Below are 16733 nucleotides of genomic sequence, written 5' to 3' on the forward strand. Positions count from 1 at the left end.
AAGACACCCAGAGGGCAGGTCAGTGTCAGAAGCCGGGGTGGGAGTGGGGGATGAAGACTCAGCGTGGTCTCCCTAATCAGCTCTAATTCCAGGTCAAGGGAGATTTTTATTTCATTATTATTAGGTTTTCTAATGTTATTTAGAAGATAATGTATTTTATCACCACTTGCTGGCTAAATCACCATTAAGAGAAATAAGAATACATATACATATATTTGCACACACACGTGCACATACACACATATACACACACCCTCAAATGTATGTGTGTGAGTGTATGTGTGTGTGTGATGTACAATGTGTGCATACTAACATGCTTTTCAGGCTCAAAAGTTATTGCCTTTACCTGCTGAGCCATCATGACAGCCCAAGAATATAATTTATTAAAAGGAAATCCTTCAAAACCACTATTGGATAGATATTATTTGAGTGAAACTAAATGCCTTTGTAAATTGTTAACTTTGAAAACCTGTAATCTCTTAATAAAATCTGCCGACCTGTTTTTACACACACACACACACACACACACACACACACACACACACACACACACACAAATATTCAAAATATTTTAAATTGATCTTAGAGGAGAGGTGCACTGACTGTCTTGAATGACATTCTCTCACCAAAGATAATTCCATAAAATTACTTTTTGTGGACTGGGTGTGATGGCGCAGGCTTTTATCACAGCATTCTGGGGGCAGAGACAGGTGTATGTCTAGAGTCTGAAGCCAGCCTGGTCTATATAGTGAGTTCCAGACCAGCCAGGGATATATGGTAAAGTGCTGTCTCCAAAATAGATAAATAGAAAAAGTAAATAAAATCCAAACATGTGCTTCGTATATTTTTTACTTGTGGTTTATTTCTAAGGTAGGATGTCCATTTGTTACACTTGACCTTCAGTTCCTATGAAGCTCAGCTCGGCTTCACGATTCTCCTGCGCGTTAGGACTGCAAGTATTCGCTGTCTTACTTGGCGCATATTTTTTAAGCAATGACAAATTTATATTATCAGAATAAAATTTAATTTGTGAATAATTCCAAAACTTTCAGATGAAAACTTCAATGTTAGCCTGTCATGATAGCTTTAATCCCAGCACTTGGGAGACAGAGGCAGGTGGATCTCTGTGAGTTTCAGCCAGTCCGATCTGTACAGCGAGCTCCTACACAACCAGAGCTATGTAGGAAGACCCCGTCTCAAACAACAGCAGCAGCAATAACAACAGCAAAACAAACAAAAATAAACAAGTAAACATGTAATGTTTAAACAAATGAATAAATGTTTTGCTGTCCCAAAAGAGAGCTCCCTGGGTAAAGGCTGCCACCAAGGTTGGTAGTTACCTGAGTTTGAGCGTCAGTGCCCATGCAGTGGAAGGAGAGACTGACTCTTCTAAATTGTCCGTCATATATGAACTTTGACGTGTACTTCCCTGCTCTCAGATATGCCCAGAATAAATCAATGTGATGCACTTTTATGAGAATAATTAACTAAGTTAACGAAAAACCTATTATCACGGATGAAGAGAAATAAAAATATCTTGGAGAGATATTTTTTAAGTTGGTAAATCTGTCACAGATTTAAACCTGCATTTGAATTATGTATACCTCATATGTTTTTAGGTCTTCCTTCTGTGTTTTATAGGAAAATAAATGTGGCAAATTACCAAATTTGTATTGTTAATCTATGTTTCGAAAACAAAACCAAAAGCAAAGGAACACAGATCCATGTTTAAAAAGAAAATGGTACAAAACAAAAACCACAGGAGCACAGGTTGACACTTTCCTTCTGCTTAAGGAGGGATGTTACAGTGAGTAGAGGCTAGTCTTAGGAAAAGCCTCTGAATAAATTAGCCCGTTTAATAATGGCTTAGTCTTCTATAACTTTCCAGCAGCCCTTCACTTAGACTTGAGCCTCTGCACACTTGGAGCTCGCCTATGGCATTCAAAGCCAGTTCCCAGCAGTTTCAGCTAGGGGAGGTTTTGTACCATGTAGACCTTGTTTGGGGACACTGGTGCATTTTTAAAACAAACTCTCGCACCATGATCTGTAAATGATAAACAATGAGCTATTCATGATTTGAAATCTTATTGCCAGGACAGCAGTCAACTGCTGAATCTTAAAAGCTTCTGTTCACTCCATTTTCTCAGTTCTGTCTGAAATCATGATAAGCCATATATTGGGACATGTATTTGGTGGGCTTCTGTTACAAGATTAACAAGTTCTGCTGTATTCTCCAAATTAATGACATTTATTACCTGGGTTATTTGGACCAACAAGTCATTCATACACACACACCCACACTCACCCCCACCCCACATCCCCACCCCACAGAGAGAGAGGGGGAGAGAGAGAGAGAGAGAGACTCTCTGAAACACACAGACACAGACACACAGACACAGACACACAGACACACAGACACACACACACACACACACACACACCACACCACAAAGCACAGTTACCCACACACCTCCTTTTTCTGTTTTTGCATGGGTACTGAATCACGTGTGTATGTGTTGCCTGTTCAGGAGGAACAGGACGTGTTTCATCTCAGTGTGTGCTTGGGTAGGATAGGCCTCCTTCCTCAGAGTGTAAGCAGACCGCCTGTTCGGGGATAGCATTCCCACACGTCTTTGACTGGTGATGGAAATTAAGCCTGGTAATGAATAGGTTAACATGAGATAATCTTTGTGCATTACATTAGTCTTAAAAGTGTTGTGTGCTCTACTCTCAAGTTAGAACCTGTTAAAGCCAGTCTTTCCTAACATTCAGAAAAGGAAATCATACATGTTCAGACCCGAATGAATCAAATGGGCTTTGATGGAAAGAGCAGCTAGCAGCTAGTCCATACCTTCCATACCTTTCATGGCATGGTAAACCCGTTTTTTAGTTTTTAGGGTTTTTTTTTTTCTACTTAATTTTATAACAAGCCTTACATTTCATAAATCCTCAGGAGAAATTATAGCAATAATTATCTTACTACTTCAGTAACATGCTGGAAGCTCTTTTAGCAAATTCATTTTTATTATAGGTAGGTAGGTAGGGTTGGGTGCGTGCGGCATGCGTGTGTGTGTGTGTGTGTGTGTGTGTGTGTGTGTGTGTGTGTATGTGTGTGTGTGTCTTGAATGATTAAAAATAGATCATTAAAAAATCCTTCAAAATTATATTTTATTTTTAGGTGGTAGAGAAAGAAACTATGGGAGTCATTTCTGTCCTTTTATCGTGGGTCCCAGGGCTAAAACCTCCTGTCATCGGGTTCAGTGAAAAGCAACTTTACTTGCTGAGGAATCTCATTTATCCTCCCCATCGCACACAATGTTTTAGCATTGGTAATGACTTTAATGGCTTCTTACATCGTGGCCATGTGTGGCTATGTGTCTGTGACCGTAGCTCACCATTAGGTATCTGCTACCTTACTTTTTGAGGCAGAGTCTTCCACTGAACCTGGACAGAGAACCTGCCGTCTCTGACTCCCCAGCACACGCCCTTTTATGTGGGAGCTAGAGATGTAAACTCAGAATGTAAGCACTTTGATGACTGGGCAACCCCCCCCCCCCCACACACCTCCTTATGCAAGTTGAAAGAGTAATTTTACTGTATTTCATCTAAATTTCCAAGTTGCTAAACACTTCTATATACAGACTACACACATGCACACAAATCATTGCATGCATTACTGGGGGTGATGAGTTTAAAGTTGTAGTCTTTATAACAAACTTAATACCTTTAACTGCTTATGCATGTATTTCCCCAAAGATAACATTTTAAGTTGATCTATTTTTGTGTATGTATGTGTTTGCTTTTTTGCATGCCATGGTGTACATGCCCAGGTCAGAGGATACCTTGCCAGAGAATTCTTTCTTCCCACCATGGGACGGTGGGATCAAATTCAGGTCTTCAGCTCTGGCAACAAGCACTCTTACCTACTGAGCCATCTAACTGGCCTAATGATATTCTTTTTAAAGAATTGTTACATTATTATTGGTTATGGTACTAAGGCTAAAACAGTACGTGGAAATGCTCTGTGCATTAAATTCAGTACTCAGTATTATCTTAATATTTTTGTGGAATCTAATCGACATTGTACTTTACTTGGATTTTTGACTCTTATTCTTTAATCTTCATTTTTACATTTTCTTTAATCCTCTTTGTAGAGGGAAGTTGGCACCCTCTGTTTAGCTGGATCCATCCAGTGGCTCTTGAGCAAAGAGATACTTATAGATTACCTAATTGAGTGAGTTCAGTTGAGTTTTAACATCCACAAAATGATGATCCTAGTTTAATCACAGGTTAAAGATTACTTTTCCATGATAAATTCTTAATGAGATACAGACACTCAAGGAGAGAAGATCGCGTCAATAACACTATTGATGAGATTTCTCTCATTTCCGATGTGAGCCTCCTCCCAACCCTGTAAATCTCTGTGTGGGACACTGAACATGTGGCTTGTGTCATAGCATGATCTCATTCCTCCATTCCTAGTTTCTGATCCTCGCTGTCAACCTGGGAAAGTGCTCTCTGTTATAGTGTTAGAAGGCACAGTGGTTTGCAACAAGATCCTTTTCTCCATCACTGTGACTTCCAGTATATCCAGTTCCTTCTCAAGGAAAATGTGCATATAAACATACTGGTAGTCCTTTGGATAATAGCCCACTGACACAGACAGCAAGGAAGAAAGTGAGCTCAGGTTCAGGTGACAGGTCTTGGTCCCTTTGGGTTTGTTTGTTTGTTGTTTAGCTGGAGTCTTCCTGTTTGCCCTAGTCTGGCCCTGAATTTATGGCAATTCCCCTGCCTCAGTCTTTGAAGTGCTGGGACCAGAGGCATGACTCGACATACCCAGCTAAGTGATGTGTACTGAATAGCCATGTCCTTTCCATACAGTCAGAACACGGAGCAAGGATTGTAGCGAAAGCCTCAGACAATCTTCCTGTTTGTTTCCGTATAGAAGGTTATTCTGCACTTCATGTCTAGAAGCTGTGCATTTGCGCTGTATGTAATTATCGCAAACCCTTTAATATTCCTTAGGCCAGATTGGTATCTTTGGGTCCCTATGCCTAAATTACTGTGTTTAATCTGTCACTTGAAGTGACTTGCATGTATCAGGTCTTCAAAAAGCTCTAACCTTTTCTGGTATGAGAACATCCTTCCTAGTGGTTGATTAAAGGGGACAGAAGCTTTGGAGATTGAGTCTGGAGATAGCCAAGTCTGCTCTCGTCCTCCTCTTGTAACCTCTTCTAGGTCTGGCATCCTGTCTGTCTCTCGGCTGTGTGCCTTGCTTTAATGTTGGGCTGTGACAAAACTGGTAACTGGGATCAGGTCAAGCCCAGTTTGGATCCTGGTGTCTGTTTCACAGCATTTTATACTTGGGCTAGTTCTTTAGCCTCAATGCGTTCTTAAGCATGAAGATGCTATAACTGGAGTAAGATAATGTATACAGGAGAGTTACCATGTGGTTTAAAATTTGGTTGGTCTTCCATTTTTTCCTGATAGAAGGCATAGGTGTGATAGCTGGAATAAATGGGGAAGGTAGGTATGTCTTTCTGCTTGGGAGCGTGAGATGATTAAAAGGTGAAGACCCTCCCTCAAAGGGGAGTTAGGCTATCCCTTTAGCTTTCTAGCTGCCTTCAGGAAGCTCCAGTTTCTCTTTTAGTGGTGAGCCAGGGAGTCTTGAAGCACTCTTTGTATCTTTCTTGACAGTTAGGAAGTTCAACATCAAAAAAAGATATGAAGGTATTCATTCGGACATATATAGTGTGGATTTGCTTGCGAGAGATAATTCCGAGTAAAACCGAATACAAACAACTCACCTTGTAAGCACACGCACAGCATTCTAGTCCTAAGCCTCAGGGTATTATGTTTGGCAGTTTGAGGTCTTTTTATTGGATTAGGAGAAGTTTGAATGATGAGTAAAATATACTTTTTTTCCAAAGCAGAATTAGATGCGTACTTGAAGTCTTAAACTGGGGTTTCTGTCTCTTTCTTATTCCTACTACTGTCTTCCTCTTATTACTCGTTTACTGTTTTAACTTCTGTCCTATTTTTTGTCTGCGTTCTGACACTTCCCTTTCTCTTTCCTCCCTAGCTTCCCTTGCTCAACCTCTTTTTCTGCAGATACTTCTGAGAATGGGGCAAAGCAGTCAGGACTCAGGTAATAACACGGATCCCTCTAATGGTGGCATAACTATCATGTGACTAGGCCGCTTCTGTTGCCCGAGGTTGTTGCTAGACTTAGGGCTCATAGCCTGAGCCCCAACAAACCAGGATTGGCTGCCTGCCCTCAGTAAGCCAATTAAAGGAGTCAGATTAATAGTGAGTAGCAGAAAAGGGAGATTTGTTTGATATGGGGCCACATTTGGAAGAGGGACGAGAGAGATCCATTGACCCTTTCAAGTCTGTCTTCAGGATTTCTCTAGATTCTTGGCATGAGAGTAGGGTCTACGTAGAAGCAAGAGAAACATTTACTACATAATCTGTCAAGGTGTGGTCCCTTGCTTGCCTCTGCTCCATGTCTCTCCTGCGGGGTGAGTCTATCCGGCAAGGTGGGTCTGTCTGCTCTGCAAGATGAATCTCTCCTGCAAGGTCATTAACAATTTGAATATCTTTCTCTTGGTGACAAGTTTCCCCTTTTGATGTAGTCAAGGCTCTAGCTATTTCCCCTCCCAGCAGTATTCTCCTAGAGAAGTTCTAATCCCTTGAGATTCATTCTCAATAGTGTGATAGCCAGAGGAAAGCTTGTGTGCAGTCATGCCAGGCAGGTGGACAGGGCAATTAGAAGGCCAAATCCTACCATCTCATCAGTGCTCTGCTTGTTACTTCTTGTGGTCTGTAGTCCCTCTGAATCTCTTAAATGGAGTTATCCCTTCTGGAAAGAGGAGAGTTTACTTGTCTGCCCTCACTTCCCCCCATTCACAAACTGGAGCACCGCCGTGCTACCTGCCTCCTTTCAGTTACCTTGACCTCCTCAGACAGTATGATTTTGGTGACTGTCACTTCCTTCTTTAATGTCGTCCAGTACTTTGGACTCTCTACACCCCAACCCCAGTTCATCCTCTGTTCCTCTTCTCCTGTTTGCTCTGTGCAACATGACCTCTTAGGTTATCTGATCCTTAATCTCTCTTCCTGTCTCAGAAAAACTCTTGGCAGGATTAGTCTGGCCCTGTGTTCAGAACCTTTGTCCACATTTTGTCTTTTCTGTCTTGGCTTCTTGACTTGATTCCTCTTGACAACTGAGTTTGAGGACCCCCCCCCCCCGCCCAAATATGCAATTTGCCTTTCTTCATGACTCGGCACTTCATCCAGTCTAAGGGTCTCTATAGACTCTTCTGTTGAAGGAGGATGCTATACTTACAGTAAACTCCTTGAGGATATGTTTTATACATTAATCATAAACATACTGTATACAGAATTCCCTAAGTAAGCTTGGATTAGGAACTCACAACTTATCCCCTTGAAAATGACTCCAGGCCATGTGCTGCCATGTAGGGGGCTGAATGGAGTTTGGTTTGTCTAACAACTCAGTTGAGTTAGGAGGCAGGGAAAAAGCTTGGACATGACAGACAGCAATAGGTAACAGACTTTATTAAAAATCACACACACACACACACACACACACACACACACACACACACACGTATACACACACACACGTATACACACACTCACAGCAAAGCTGCAGGGGAAGAATTGGGACCAGAAATCTATTCTTCTTCAAAGGGTTGGGATTTTAAGTGGTTGGGGTGGCCCGGAATGGATCCCTTCCCCTAACTTTGGGTTGGTCAATGTAGACAAAAGAAATGGGAGCAGTGGTGATAGCACTGGTTTTGAAGTATCTGACCAGCTTGGATTGGTCAGCCTCAGTAGGGCCCCTGTTGTCTGGAGGAAAAGCTCACTATGGTTTTGTTTCTGCTCAGGAAGGTGAGAAAAAAGCTAAAATTTGGCCATCTTTTATCATTATCTGTGGTTCTTCCCTGATCTAATTGTCAAGGATCTGTCTCTTTCCTGCTCAGGCCTGCACAGCCTCCTAGAGGACCTCCTAGTCTCCGTGGCTCTTTCAATTAAATTGAGAGTCTTCAAGATGCATAATTTTTTTTCCAGAAACACAGCCCATACCGTGTGGTTCTACGTCTCAGAAGCTTCAGTGGCTCATTAGAGAAGTCCAGATGCCTAGGACATGCTCTGAGGCTGGGTCCTGAGCTTCCTGCTGCTCACTTTGTGCATCGACACACTGTGGGATTGCAGTCTGCATGCTTGTATCCCCTCCTGGGGTCGCTGGTAATCCTGTGTGCTGCATAACATTCTCTTCTAAATGTTTCATTTCCCTTCAAATTCTAGTTCAAAAGCTCATCTCCTCTGAGCCCTTCTTTAACCCCTCTCTTTGAAATTAGTCTTTTCAAACCTCCAAACTTCTGTGGTTTGATAACCATGTCTCACACAGCACCTCCCACTCACTGTGGTTTGCATTCCTTACCTGGGTGCAGCCTCAGAGATCAGCCGTGAGCCTAGCACATACAGGAAGACTGACCTAGTGAGCATGTGAATCCAATTTGGGACTTTCATTTCCCTCAGGAACTCAACTGGTGGAACGCCGGCTAGCACAGGGTAGATCAGGGTGCTGAGATAGACCCTATCTTCTTCCAAGGGTGATGAAACTCATTTACATGGAGACTTCTCCCCTTTTCCTTCCTAGGGGCCACTGTTTCACCATTCACCAGACAGGTTGATGTCAGTCTCCTTGGAGTCCTGCTTGCCCTCCTGTGATGTGTGCAGAGCAGTTCAGGTTCTGGTCTTGAGGCCACTTGTCTGGGTGTCAGGATGAGCTCTATCCATATTTGCCACCAGGGAACTGCACACCAGTGGCACAATATCTGTCCTCTCTGCACTTTTGCTTTCTTATTTCCTTTTACCATCAGGCAAACTCATAGCCTCTGCTTTAAGGATATAGTGATAGTTACAAAGGGGAGGAGAGGGCAAGGGGATGGCTCCTGGTAAAGCAAGCCTTTGTAGCTCCGGTACCCTCATAAAAGCCAGGTAAGCATGGTGGTCTGCTTAATCCCAGAGCACAGGAGTTGGCTGCCCGAGTAGCTTGAGTGATAGGCTCTAGGCTCAGCAAAGACCCTGCCCTAATATGGATTATGGAGAGTGAACAAGGAAGATGCTCTGTAGTAAATCAGGCCTCCACATGCATATTCCTGTGTGCCCACACAAGTGCAAACACACATCCAGACACATGCACGCACGAGAACAGTGATCCTTTTAAAGTGTCCAGCAGCACAGCGCTAGCACACCACAGGCAATTGGGCATGGGAGTGGGAAGTAGGGTGGGAAGGTTCTGGAATGGGGGGCCCTCATTAACTTGGGTCTGAGCTTATCAGCTAGCACTTCCTGGGCTGCCTGTAGCCCACACATGATGATGTTATTTTGGAAGAGGCAGGGGTTGTGGGAGTTGCTGTGGAAGTTATAAAGTATATAAGGCATAGATCAGGAAACCGAAGTTGTGCCATTTTTCGAGAATATTGTCATTTAAGATGGGCTTAAAAGCTAGAGTCTAACTTAGGTCCCCAGCCACGCTGAGCTCTGTGATTTTATGCAGGTGACCTCGTCTTTCAGTTTCTCAACTTCATCTCTAAAGGGAAAATAATGAGAGTGCTTTATTGGGTTCCTGGGACTGCTAAATGATGGAATGTGTTGACAGCTTTGTCTACCTGCCTGGCGAGTAAGAAGCATTACCTAATATGTTCACACTTGTTTTCAGTACTCCTGGTTTTACCACTGCTATGGCTTCCAGCGAGCAACCTGAGTTGCCTACAGTGTCAACATTTAGTATCAAATAGCTGATGTCCCTTAAGAGAGGCATCATCTTCCCAGTTAGTCAATTCCTATTCCTGCCACCTTGTAGCTGTCCTGCTCTCCTACTAACAATGTTGCTTTGTCTCTGGTTGATTAATCTTAGATTAATCAGAAAGTCAGTCTGTTTTTATGTGACTCAGGGTGGCCTGAACTTTGTAACTCTCTCTATAGACCAAGCTGTCCTCAACGTTATGCTCCTGCCTCAGCTTATTATAATTAGAAAGTGGGATTATGTGTGTCCCACGGATTGCCAGTCCGTTTCAATGGCGAGTATGGGCCTTCCCAGATCCTTAGGGCCATGATCCTAAATGTGCAGGTAAAGCCCATGGTACCCGTGTCACCTGGAAGCTTGAACTGAGCCTTGCTGGGGCGTGTCCAGCAATCTGAGTTTTAGGGTGGTCTCAGCCGATTCTGGCGACCACTAAAGCATGTGAACTTTCTAACACATGTGTCCTCTACTTTTATTATGCATATTGGGTCTCTGTGTGAAGTTCAGAATCTTCCTGTCTGTCCCTAGACCCTACAGACACTTTGTAAATTCTGTAGTAACTAGGGCTGGTACCTTGTAAATCCTTTTTTGTCTTAGATAGCAGACACTGCGTGGCCTATGTTGCTCTGTTCTGGGTGCTCTCTCCTGTTGACCTGTGTGGGAACTGACCTGTGGGGCTCCTCTCTGTACAGTGACTTTCTCATTGTCATCCTGGCTCCTGTCACTGAACTGAGAATCATCATTGCATCTCTGCCCCGCCCCCGTTCCCATGGTAGAGTAACTTCCTGTGGTTTCTCTACAGTGTTTCCCTGTGTGGTAATTACACTCCCATCGTTTCCCCTCATAGAAGATGCATGGAGGCCTCACCCTAATTATCCAGCGCAAATAATTATATCCTAGCTTTTGACAAAAGCCCACAATTTTGCTGTGATTTCAGCTCACACACCGCATAAGAGGGCTATGCTTTTTTAAGGAGCTCTGGAGTTTACTAAGAAAAGGTCTCATTCAGATTTAAGCCCAGGCCTGTGGGGGAGCTGAAGAAGGCAGGATTACAGAGTACTGCACTCTGTCTCAGAGCAGAGCAAGCGTCCGAAGGCTCAGCGCTTCTTTCTTTTCATTCCGTCCTACTTGTTCATGGCCAGGTTATATATCATGCCATTCCATAAATATTCTAGCGTTTTGAATCTACCTTGAGAGCTGAGAGGTTCCCTGAGGGAATGTAACTTTAAGATAGGCCTAAAAGGCCTCTTTAGGTTCCTGGCAACTTTGTTGTATAGATCAGACACTTTGCTTTTGTTGCTGTTGTTTTGAGAGAAACTTGCACCTGGAGAAGTGATTGGCCAAACCCACACGGAAGATGTTGGTGTGCTGGGATTACATAAGTGTGTACCACAACACTTGACTAGGCCGTCCACTTCTGACTATAGTACTGTAATGGAAGGAAGTCTTTGAACTAGTGAAACACAGATTTACTCTTGAAATTATGTCTGGAAATATCTCTCTTAAAAGTGTGTATATTAGTGGTAAGTCTGTGAAGTTGTCATCAGAGGTAAGCTGGATAAGCTATACTACAAGTGTGGATTGCTAGTTAACGTGCGGCTCAGACACACTTATGTGCAGCACAGTGCTAGGGCCTTCCGTGACTGTCCTGCGCTCTGTAATGGTATATAGATTTAGTGAACTATGTAATAATACAAATGATTTCACTGTTTTATTTAACAGACTTGGAATCGATCTGTAGGAGAGCTTTGGGATTTGTAATATGCTGTAGTTACAGGTTTGATCTACCCAGTTACTGGAAAACTAAAGCATTATGTCAGCAGCCTCGAAATTCAAGGACTGGGCTGTTTAGTCTCCTCGTTTCATTTGCAGTCTTTCCTAGCTCAGGTAGGTGGCATTGCTCCTCAGCTGTTGCACACACACTATCAGAAAGCAACTAAAGAAAGTTCAAGAACTTAAGCTTGCATTTTAAAAATCTTACTTTTTCTTCTGGGTACTGGGGCTCAAATCTAGGATCTTGTATATGCCCAACACAGGTTCTACCACTGAGCCACACTCCCTGCCCTGGAAGCCTACTCTGTTAATGATAAATCAGTAGGAGTTGGCTGCCTTCTTTTTGCTTGTACAGTGCATTATATAAAATAAGGCCCATCTGGGCTGGGTACTTTGATGTATGCATTTAATCCTGGCACTCTACTTGGGAGGCGGAGGCAGGTGGATCTTTGTGAGTTCCAAGACAATGAGAAAAGAATAGTGACACCCCGTCTTTTACCAAAAAAAGGCTCCTTTTGATTTGTTTTAGCAAACATTTATTAATTGCACAGTGCATACTTTAGTGAATTATCCTAAATCAATTCGATAACTAGTTGAGGGATGACGTCACACAGATGAGGAATGAGCTGGAGGAACAGGGGGAGGTTGGACAGGTGAGGTCACCTGGAGTAAAGGACAGCAACTTTTAAGTTTCACCAACTGATAGGAACTTATAAGGTTAGTCAAATGGCAGGTTCCTCAGACAGTGGGGTGAGGACAAAGCACGCCATATTAAACTTGAGTCCGTGAGGTCACGGTTAGCAAAGAATTCCAGAGAATCCTGGCCTCTGTGGTCTCTGAGGCCACGGAAGGAGAGAAGCCTAGATTTCTTATTACAGGCCAGTTAGAGGAAGAGTCCTCATGTCCTCTAGAAAAGCCAACATCAGCCACACACTTCACTTTTTTTTTTTTTTTTTTATAACCTGTAAAGAAATCTAGGGAAGTAAATGGGCCCAAATAAAATTAATCAGGCTTCAAAAAGTCATCCCACATGGATAACACTAACCACAGGCCTACCGTTCCATTGATTATATGCACTAAAGATACACAGTTCTATACATAGTTAGTAGAGTGCATCCTGTTTGGGATATATGCAGTCCATTTTTGGGGGGAATGTGGGGGGGGGAAACTTTGGAAGATAATAAAAATGTATGATTTATCTGTCTTTTTAAGAACCCTGTGTTTGGGAGATGTGGTCAAGAATTAAAGCAACCAGTATAAGACAACGTGTAACAAGGACCCTAATATATAGACAAACAGTGGGAGAAATAATTATTTCCCAACAGGGTGCAGATGATTGACACCTCGTCCCCCATCTCAGATTGAACATGGCTGTAAACTGGCTTTGCCTGTCGCGTGTGCCTCTCTTCTGGTGCTCTGTTTAGATGCAGAAGCAACCCTTTGCACTTGTAGGAAGGAAATCTTTTGAGATTCCTGGGTTTATTTTGATCAGACTGTATCTCTTTCAGCCCCCACCCTTTCCTGTACAGGCACTGGATATACAAGTCTGTTGGTTTCTGTCCGTAAGTGTCTGCATTCTAAAGGCTATAAAAACCCAGCATGATGTTTTTGGACTTGTGTGTGTGTGAGAACATGGGATGGTAACTAGAAGGGAGGTTTTTTTAGGCAAACCTGTTTCCCATTAACTGTTTCCATAATTACACGAATGTTCTTGAAAAGGTGACATCTAGTGGTCATTTGCTTTATTACATGTTCTCTTAATGTTAATTCATCCTGCTTGCAAATACAGCTATGTGGTTAAAATGGGCATAATCTTTTCCGTACACGAGGATAATAAAATGTAGGAAACTGTTTGTTCCCCTCTTTTTTTCCTGTAATGCTTAAATGAAGTCTCCACGTAAATGGCCTTTTGAAGACCTATCCTCACATAGAAAAATGTGTGAAATTAGCCTGTGGGACAAAGTGGTCAGGATAGGGTGATGTTGTCTGTCTGACTGCTGTGGTGCTCATCGCTGGACGCCGCTGTCTTTGTCCTCCATCTCATACATGGTACCTTCCGGGTGAACTTCTTACACAAGATGATATATATTAAGGGGTCCATACAAATGTTAGTTGTTGCCAGGAAGAGAGTTGATTCTTTAGCAAGAAACAGCTGGTTTTCTAATCTACAGTCAGTCTTGTTGGTGGTTTGACTGTGGGTGTATGGTACTCTGACAAAATGAAACGGGGCAAAGCAGACAAAGAAGACAGCCATGACGATAAATACCTTCGCCTCCAGCCGCTTGTGCTTGCTGTCCCTACTTTTAAACTTCCTATAGGAGTCGTATACCTTCTTGGCAATCACCGTGTAAAACAGAAGCATCAGAATAAACACAGTCCAGAAAATGAACTGGCATGTGTGACTGACTACTTGATGCCACAGCAGCCCCAGGGGACTCTTTAGGGACGCACATTTCTTCACGGTTGATGCCGTTGCCTCTTTGTTCAAGATCATGTTCGGCAGGGAGATGAGGAACATCAGGAGCCAGATGGAAATGGAGACTATTTTTGCGAAAGCAGTCTTTTTCACAAAAGTTTTCCTAAACGGTACGACGATCTTGAGGAATCTGTCAAAAGCGATGAGACCCAGCATCATGATGCCGACATACATTGTCTCGTAAAAGACCACGGATGAGAAAGTGCACACAAAACCCCTGAGCTGCCAGGGCGCAAGGCGTGAGTCAGAAAGGATTTTGAAAGGGAGCATTAGTGTCATTATCAAGTCTGCCACCAGGGTGTTTTTGAGGTAGATGATAAAGGTGGAATTGCTGGGGATGTGGATGAACACCCAGAGGGCCAGGGTGTTCAGCAGGACGCCTGTGAAGAAGACCACAGTATAGAGCACTGGGAACAGCAGCTGTGTCATCCGAGTGTCCCTGGGGCACCTCTCAGACTTGTTGAAGCCCTGCATCCCAGTGGTGTTGACCGTCCCGAGCATCAGCTGTTACACATAAACATGCACACAAAGAGAGGTAATCAAAGAGTCCTCGTGAGTTGGCAAATGACTACTTTTTTGTAAAAACAAACTTATTATTTAACTCAGCAGATTGGATTCTTTGACTAGAATTTTTGAACACGTAGCTTAGTTTTTTGGTCCCCCCCCCCCCCCCCGTTGGTTTTTCTTTTTTCTTTAGTTTGGTTTTGTTTTTTAAAATCCCGTTAATGTCCACCCTTGCGAAATCCAAACAGCATGCACCAGTCATTACATGGCAATAACGGAACCCAATTTAAGATGTCTTCGTGCAGGGGAGTTTGTCATGTGTTATGTAGTACCTTATGCTTAGAGCCTGTTATTACAGAATATTACATTTAGATTTTAAAAAAAATTTAACCACATTCTACCTTTAATAGCAAGCAAATTCATAAGAAAAATTAAACTGACCTTTGTTTGGGAAGACACTCAGCTGTATGAGTTGTGACAGTCATTAGCTCAACCACCGAATAGCTTGTGAAGTAAAGGTTCTGCTTTCTTATACTGGTTCTCCTTCCTCATTTCCCCTTGCGGGCTTCTGTAATACCCACATTTTCTAGAACCTCTTTATCTCTAGACCTTCAGAGCATTTGCCAGTATAGTTATTGATCTTGTTCACTGAGTATCGAGTCCAGTGCTTTCACTGGCTCAGCAGGCGCCTCCACTCAGCCACACTCCTAACATCTGGGATATTTTATTATATTAAATTATATGTATAAGGGTGAGTATGCATTCAGGTGCCCTCAGAGGCCAGAGGTGTTAGATTCCCTGGGACTGGGAATTGTGATTGTGAGCCACTGAGGTGGGTACCAGAAACATGCTTTTAGCTGCCCAATTATTTCTCCAACCCCAATGTTTGCTTTTACTTATTCACATTCAGCGACCTTATTGAACACCTCATATGTAATAATAGGGGTTAAAATGTTGAGGAAAGTAGTATGAAATCACAACCAAGTGGAAGGATAAATCTTGATTTGAAAATCAAATCATCTTCTGTGCCCTTACAGCCTGGGCTTGCAAGGAGTTTGTATGTTGAAGGACAGTGTTTTTATTTTTGCTGTTGTTGTTGTTGTCTGTTTCACTTTGTTTTGTTTCTTCAGACATTGCTGTTAGTCTTGTGATCCCCAGATCTGTGACAGATTATGTGTCAACATTCCCTAAGAAGTGATAACTACTATCCCTGGACCTGTGTGTTATTTTGGTATTAGGTTTAAAGAAATGTTTTAAGAGCTATACACCTCATTCCCTCATTCCCTCATGTAGCAAGTTTGAAATCCTCATCTACTTCCTTAGGAGCGTAAGAGAGGGGGATGGATGGCCTAACCTGGACATTTCAGAGAAAACTAAAAGTGCAAGCAGCTCATTGCTTTGGTTTTTTGAATTGACAATTGGAGTGAAGATACAGTGTGACACTTTTAGGAAGTCCTTTTGGGAAACCATCAACACTCTTCAAGAAGTTTTGAATCAGTGCTGGGCTAAGATTGATACACTGTTTCCTTTTAGATCTCAGGGCATGTGCAGAAAGTTAGCATGTGTGCCAGTGTGCTTCCCTGCCAGACAGATGAAGAGAAAGAGGAAATTGGATGCTCTTACGGAGAATGTGTGGTTATCTGTGGCGAGTTTCACTTCACAGTCCTTGCCACGCGCTTATTGGAGAGGTGGACCCTCTTGAGGGTTTGGCCAACTAGAAAATCCTAAATTACTTTGTTGAGGATTTGGAACACACTGATTCCACGCTTGGACATTTTAAAATGCAATGTACTGTGGTTCCTGGGAAGTTTGGTTAGCTCTAAGGAATGAGTGGCACATTTTAAAAGTTTTCTCTTTGGCTAAAATATGTTAGGATTTCATGGATGCAATGCCCTCTAACTTAAATATATGTCTTTTTGCTTCACAAGAGTATAAAAACCTAGTAAAATCAATTTTAAAGCATAGGTTTTTTTTTTAAGCTTTCATAGTCAATTTTAAATTTCTCAGTCCAGTATAACAATGAAGGTCTAGAAAGTTTTACTTTAAGCAAGGGACATTCTGTACAGGATAATTTCATAATATGAGAAGTAGAAATCACGTTTTGGCCAAATTTCAAAATGCCAAATGTGGGAAACTTTGAAAAGA

At 42.5% G+C, this 16733-nt stretch overlaps 2 protein-coding genes across 11 annotated transcripts in view; one reads left to right on the forward strand and one right to left on the reverse strand.

Moving 5' to 3' along the window:
• The window catches only part of Med12l (mediator complex subunit 12L), a 323000-nt gene that overhangs the window by 204882 nt on the left and 101385 nt on the right, over nt 1–16733 (forward strand). The window lies entirely within an intron of this gene.
• On the reverse strand, nt 12122–16531 carry P2ry13 (purinergic receptor P2Y13). Of its 2 annotated transcripts, XM_008760991.4 has the most exons (2): nt 15030–16531; nt 12122–14588 (listed from the first exon to the last, which is right to left on the reverse strand). In XM_008760991.4, exon 2 carries the CDS (start codon nt 14583–14585, stop codon nt 13575–13577), a length of 1011 nt encoding a protein of 336 aa, XP_008759213.1. In that variant the 5' UTR covers nt 14586–14588; nt 15030–16531; the 3' UTR covers nt 12122–13574.

Source organism: Rattus norvegicus, chromosome 2 (assembly GCF_036323735.1).
Source record: "Rattus norvegicus strain BN/NHsdMcwi chromosome 2, GRCr8, whole genome shotgun sequence".
Lineage (NCBI taxonomy): Eukaryota > Metazoa > Chordata > Mammalia > Rodentia > Muridae > Rattus > Rattus norvegicus.

Bases quoted from the DNA above. Each gene is read 5' to 3' on its own strand.
- P2ry13 (XM_008760991.4), bottom strand. From the start codon at position 14,585: ATGCTCGGGACGGTCAACACCACTGGGATGCAGGGCTTCAACAAGTCT.